We start from the raw sequence: 6,891 nt of genomic DNA, 5'->3' as shown, positions 1-6,891 counted from the left end.
ATGGTGCCGCTGATGCAAAGTGTCTCTCTATGGAAATGCTCTGACTGACTCCAACAGGGACTTGGATTACTCTGATGATGCTGTTTTATCAATGGATCAATCAACTTATCACAGTATTGATTAGGATGTGTCAGTGATTATTTTTATGTGGTTTGGACTTCATGTGTATTGACAGCTGTTTTTTTTTTTAGAATGTATTTTGTTATATTCAAATGTATTACCACAAAAAGATAATATAACTTGAGTTTTAAAATCATTATATATGAAATAAAATCACATATTCATAAATTGGCGGCTCTGTGTTGTTGTAAGTTTTCGAGTTATTTCAGTAATTTTACTTCATTTTGGTGAGTTTGTTTGTGTCAAAGTCAGAGAGCCGTGTCTCTCTACACTGAGAGGTTTTTGTACGGCGGCTCAATGAGTTTGTATCACTGTGGTACACATTCGGTGGAGGAACCAGACTGGATATTGGAAGTAAGTTTCTGCTAAAATATTAAATACTGTATCATCAGTTAAGTTTATAATTTCTACGTCTGAACATTTGTAGTAGATATAAGTTTCCACTGTGCTGATCTAAAACACTTTAAAGTCTCAGTTTTATTGTTTGTTCCTCTTGTGTTTCCTTAAAGTTGAACTCAAAGCAGCTTTACTGAACTTTTTTTTGAAATGTTCAAGTTAATTTGTTAAATGTGAACAGCTTGAACTGCAGGACAGAGTAAAAAACAACAGTCCTACTTTAAAAATGATTTTAATTTCAGCCTTTAATTCTCTGTTTTAATTTAATAATTTAAATTCAAAGAAGATAAACAATGTGAAATGCTGTGAATCTCTGATCATTTAAAATGTCTCCAGTTGTCTTTTAACCTCAGTCTGAAATCATTTTGACAGATTTTTGAGGGTTTTTCATTTTTTGAATGTCTCAACATTTTCCGTATATTACGGTGGTCTGTTAGTTTTGACTGATGAATCTGATTAACTGTTGATCTTCTGATAGTTTTGAAAGTAAATATGTTGTTATAAATTCAAACTAAATCATAGATGTCTGAATTATATATTCAAACTTTATGTCCTTATTTATATATAGTGTATAGTGTAAAATAAAATACATTAAACAGTCATATAAACGACTTAAAGGAGTTTCTGTCAGATGTTTTTTCTGCTCCACCAGTCACTCACTGACACACTGTTTCACTTCCCTCTGAGAAACCTCTCATGCACATCAGCACAGAAAGAGTCCTCATATGGCTCCACCCTCTCACAGTAAAGGTGTCCAAGTGTCTGGTGTTGGATTGACAGCTGTCCTCTAATCTGATTGGTGTCTCCTAGGTGATGTCCGTCCCACCCTGACGGTGCTGCCCCCCTCCAGCGAGGAGCTGCAGCAGGGGAAGGCCACGCTCATATGTCTGGCCAACAAGGGCTTCCCCTCAGACTGGAGTCTGGCCTGGAAGGTGGACGGCAGCAGCAGCAGCAGCAGCAGCGGGGAGGAGAGCAGGAGCCCCGGGGTGCTGCAGAAGGACGGCCGCTACAGCTGGAGCAGCACCCTGAGGCTCCCTGCAGACCAGTGGAGGAAGGTGGGCTCTGTGACCTGTGAGGCCACCCAGGGCTCCCAGACTCCAGTCTCAGAGACACTGAGGAGAGACCAGTGTTCCCAGTCCTGACCTGACTCACTGGGACTCTGCTACTGGTTTTACTCTGCTACTGCTCTCACTCTGATCTCTAATCAGAACAGTGTAACATTGTGTAACTTCAAACTGTAACAACTGCATTATTGTAGTACTGATGACTTAGATGCTTGAAACAATAAACATTTTCTCTCTTGAAATCAAATATTTTTCTGTGGATGTTTGACACCAACAATACATGCAGGATTATAACTCTTTCTTGATCTTAATCTTGGGATTATATAAAGTATTGTTACATATCTATGAAGTCTTTGAGTCTCAACTGACAGTGTGTCTGTTTAGCAGTGGTATCATAAATCATTATGTAAAACATGGTGTTAATGGAAGGATGAAAGGATCCCATAATTTTAAAATCCTTTCAAAATGTAGTTTACATTAATAGAGTTTAGAGGATTAGAAACAAAGTGCAGAGTATTGTCAGCAAAAGATGATATCACCTGGTTCTTCTTTTACACCAAAGGTTTCCATGTCAGTATGTTTGTTGCATGTTTCTTTAAGAATACCAAAAGAACACCTCTGATGTGTTTTTATTTATGTGCTGCATTAAAGTTCTTATTGAATTGTCCCTGGTTTTGAGATGTTAAAATGTGCAATAATATGTTTTAATGTCTGAAAGGGTATTATCTTATTCAAAGAGAAAATTAAAATATGTATTTGTAATGTTTTAAACAGATATAGGACTTTGTTTGCTCATATCTTAGTTTTCTAAACTGGTTTGATCATTTCATGGAAAATCACCCAGGTATCCTTTGACCTTGATGTAATTTATTATTATTTCAGTTTCATAAAGGGTAAATGTGCATTAAGCTGATATCCTGAATCCTGTCAATAAATTGACAAAAGTCTAAAGAATAAAAAATGAAGATCTGACATAGAATGCAGGACATAATCATAACAAATATGTAAAAATAACAAAACACGAGTGTGATCTCTAAAGTTACACTATGTACATATACAGTAGGTACAATCATTGTACAAATGTAGTGCATACGGCCTGCCTCCCCATGTTCCCCCCACACTAGACCTCTGACCTTTTCATGTGTGTCTGAAAGAAAAAAGGGAAAAAAAACTGCTAATAACACAAAAATGACTGTCTAAGATAATTTTGTTTCCAGTAGAGTTCTTCTTAAAAGCCCTCCTTAATTTCAGCTCCTGCCATAAAAACAAGAGATACCAACATTGTTTCCCTCTGAGATCTGATTATTATTATTATATCAGAAGGAATATAGGATTTTGTGAAATATAATAAAATGTCATCGGCATATAGATAGATTTTTCAATGGTGTGACTGAAACAACATTTGAAATTTTGTGATGTTTCTAATGTAATGATGACAAAATGTAGAGAGTGGTGCAGAAAGAGGAAGTCCACTGCTGTTTTAATCTTAAAGCTGAATCTGGTTCACTGACAGTTTGGCCCAGAGGATAAATAATAAGAAACATCTTCACTGATTACTTTTGTAGACACATAACGGACCGTATTTTAAGTGCAGCGTGGTAGATCCTGGATGTACGGACTGTGCGGGCGTCTCCAGGCACTCCTGTTATTCAGGTTCATGAATGTGCCGGAGCACAAAGTGCAAAAGGGCTGGATGAAGGTGAATATAGAAGGGAGGGTGGGCTGATTATTTGTCAAGTCAATTATTATCAAACAGTCTAGATTTCTTGTAGTGGTGATGAAAACAACAGAAATAGAAGCAATACAGATAAATAGATCATATCGACATTCTATAGAAAATATGACATCATAATTTCTCTTCATGAACCGGTTGACATCACAGACTCAGAGTTTGATTGGTTTATTCTTATTATAAAACAAGTTTCTCTGTAGTTCTCTCGGATTTCTTGTGGTGAACCACAGGGTTCAATCCTGGGTCCTCTTATTTTCAGTTTAGATGTTACTGTTGGATCAAAGAGTTAAGTGTTAGTGTTTCAGATCTTCCTACAATCCAGTGATTCTTAAACTGAGATCTTTTAATTTGCCCCTAAAATTCTGCCAAACAGGTGAAATCTGCTGACACTGTCTGTTGATGTTAATCTTACTGCTCATAGTCTGTGTATAATATTTGATGCTGTGTTTTCCTTTAATCATCAGCTGACTTAAATCGTACAGTGAAGAGGTAATGTTGTCTCCACTTTTGAAGCAAACCAATAGGTTCTTCTTGTGTTTGTACAGCCTGAAAAGGTGATCAGCTACCTTTCTGCAACTCCAGTTATAAATGTAACCAGTCTGTTAACCAGGAGGAAGAGTAACTGAGAGAAGTGAAAATACAGATCTAAGAGAAGACGGAAAGATTCAGGGAGGAGCTAAGCTGTTACTGAACTATAGAAGAGAGACGAACTTTCATATTCAGCAGAGTTCAATACACAAACCACAAACATTACCTTCATTCAACATGCTGGCATTGGACTATTATGTATTTTCTTTACTGTTTCTGGCCATTCTTGCAGGTATGTTAGATTCTGCATGAAAAAAATTCAATTCCACTTTTGTCTGAATGTGATTCCTTGATCGTGACTTTAACATGTTATAACAGAGTTATCTCTTCCTTTAGGTGTCAGCTGTGAAGAACTCACTCCAGTCAACAATGAAGAGAACAGTTTAGAAGGCAGCACTGTTACTCTGTCCTACAAATACTACAAAAGTATAACTAGTGCTGCTGATTTCTTCTGGTATCAACAATATCCAGGAAAACCACCAGAATTTCTCCTGTACATCTCAGGATTGAACAATACAAGACCAGCAGACTCTCTAAACAAAAGGTTCTCTACTAAACTGTCTGGAGAAAAACATGTTGATCTGCAGATCTCCTCTGCTGCAGTGACTGACTCTGCTCTGTACTACTGTGCTGTGAGGCCCACAGTGACAGCAAACCCACAGTCTCTGTACAAAAACACAAGCTGACACACTGACAAGCTGCTGGAAGCCTTTTTTCCACACTGTTGTACTGAACTTTTTACCTCCACTAGAGGGCCACATTATCAAGTAGGCGGTGCACTACTTCTGCACTGTGTTCAACCATTCTGTCAATAATAACTGCTGCTGTGAAGAGAACAATTCTCAGACTGAATGTTGAACATCAGATAGTTTCTCCTGTTGATTTAAACCTTGTTGTAGAGATGGCATTGGCTGTGGATTATTCTTGCTGCTCTTTTCTTTGGTAAGACAGAAAGCAGAATGTGTTTCCTTTCTCAACAGTTTTTAACACAGTACTGATCTATAAGTGCTTTTAATGTCCATCATAGAGGGAACAAGTTATTTCTGCCTCCATTTATAACTTTTTTTAGAAAACAAGATGTGGTTCAGTCTGACAGACAGCAGTCAGTAAAAAAACAGACTATTCTAGATGTCTCAGTGTCTGCTAGGTAACTCTTTAAAGCTGCTGATTTTTCTGCTTTAATCAATCATCTATATTGATTCATCTCTTCCTCTGCATGTTCTGTTCTTCCCCAGAATGTAAAGGACAAAACAGCGTGACCCAGCCAAGAGGAGATGTCATTGCTGCTGAAGGAGACACAGTTACACTTGGCTGTACATTTAAGACCAGTGTAACTCCCTATTTGTTCTGGTACAAACAAGAAGTAAATGATTTCCCAAAGTATATGCTGCAGCGTTACATGTCTGGTGGAGGAGATAATGCTGCAGAGTTCCAGAAAAACAGATTTGATGCTACAGTTAATGGGACATCAGTTCCTCTGAAGATCCAGAAGCTGCAGCTGTCTGACTCTGCTGTGTACTACTGTGCTCTGCAGCCCACAGTGACAGGAAACACCAAAACTCTGTACAAAAACCTTTGGAGCAAAGACAACAGAATACTCCACAACATCCACTAGAGGGAGTCACACACTGTTAAACGTCAGTGGTTTCTTATCAAACAGTCTAGATTCTTTTCCCTCACAAGACACAGTTGTGATGAAGAGTTTTACAAATGAATGTCATTTGACATATGAGTCTCCTCCTACTGACTGCAGAGGTGGCTGCATGGCAGAGAGCTGTTTGATTCCAGCTGTGAACATCAGACCAAACACAACTCACAAAACCACTCAACACTTATTCAAACTCAACATTGACTTACAGCATTTCACTTGTGTAACCATGGAAACACTGGCTGTCATTTTACTGTTTTCAGCTCTTGTAGGTACGTATGTTTTTGTCATTGTGTGATATTTTCCAAATGATGGATATTTGACTCTGGAACAGAACTTTAATACAACATGTTTCCTTCACTAGGTAACACCTTGGAAGATGATTTCTATAGAAATCAGTCAAATGAACAGTTGATCAGTTTGTGTCCACAGAGTAACACTGTACAGTTGACATTTTCCACTGTCTTCTCCTCTCAGCCTCATGAACAATGTTAGTCTAATGGCTTCATTTTCTCTACCTTTTCCAGGACTAATAGCTGGAGACACAATCTCTCCTGTAAAGGATGAAGTCAGTGGAAGAGAAGGAGAATCTGTCACACTCACATGTACCTATCAGACAAGTGCAGGTGGTGCTCACCTTTACTGGTACAAACATCATTCTGACCTTCAGGCACCTCAGTTTATACTCAGGAAAGGAGTAGGAACAGTGAGTCATCTAGAATATATTCCTGATAATCGATATAAATCCAAAACATCAGCTACAACAACTGAGCTGACCATACAGAGTCTAACCCTGGCAGACTCAGCTCTCTACTACTGTGCTCTAGACACACAGTGATAGAAAGTGTAGAAGAGGCTGTACAAAAACCTGAACACAGATATCTGACTACTCTTCAAAGAGGAGGGAAGTGGTATTCAAACCACAGCTTCATATCAGATGGATTCTGCTAATTCCTGTTTTATCAGAGTCACTGTGGTTACAGCTGCTAATGAAACACTGTGGGAGGATTCACATGAGCAACAAATCCACATCAATGACAAACCAGCTGGATGATGCTTCAAACACAAGACACCATCAAACATAAAGTGACATAAAACTGTGTGTTGAACAAAAACCTGAAGTTACTCGTCGGGTTAAAAAGTGAATGTAATGAAAATATGAGAATGTTTGTTTCATACTGTCAGTTTTTATCATGAGCTGTTTCCATTAGACATTCAACAAGGGTGTCTGCTGCCTCCACTGTTTGAACTACGAGTCAAGTCAAATTAAATAAACTGTTATGTATATAGCACATTTCACACAACAGGCATAAACTCATTGTGCTTAAAAACAAAAGCAAAAC

The 6,891-nt window shown here is 38.1% G+C and overlaps 2 gene segments (V, D, J or C); both read left to right on the top strand.

Moving 5' to 3' along the window:
* On the top strand, nt 1-1,827 carry LOC137194873 (Ig kappa-b4 chain C region-like). The segment is given in 3 exon segments: nt 1-19; nt 397-474; nt 1,327-1,827. Coding segments are annotated over 3 exon segments (429 nt in total).
* Nucleotides 1,828-3,189: 1,362 nt separating this feature from the next.
* On the top strand, nt 3,190-6,386 carry LOC137194872 (T-cell receptor alpha chain V region RL-5-like). The segment is given in 4 exon segments: nt 3,190-3,279; nt 4,800-4,842; nt 5,136-5,458; nt 6,219-6,386. Coding segments are annotated over 4 exon segments (624 nt in total).
* The last annotated feature ends 505 nt before the right edge of the window (nt 6,387-6,891 follow it).

The sequence above is a fragment of the Thunnus thynnus genome, chromosome 12 (assembly GCF_963924715.1).
Source record: "Thunnus thynnus chromosome 12, fThuThy2.1, whole genome shotgun sequence".
Classification (NCBI taxonomy): domain Eukaryota; kingdom Metazoa; phylum Chordata; class Actinopteri; order Scombriformes; family Scombridae; genus Thunnus; species Thunnus thynnus.
The sequence above is the reverse complement of the archived record's forward strand: the minus strand, read 5'-3'. Positions and strand labels throughout refer to the sequence as shown.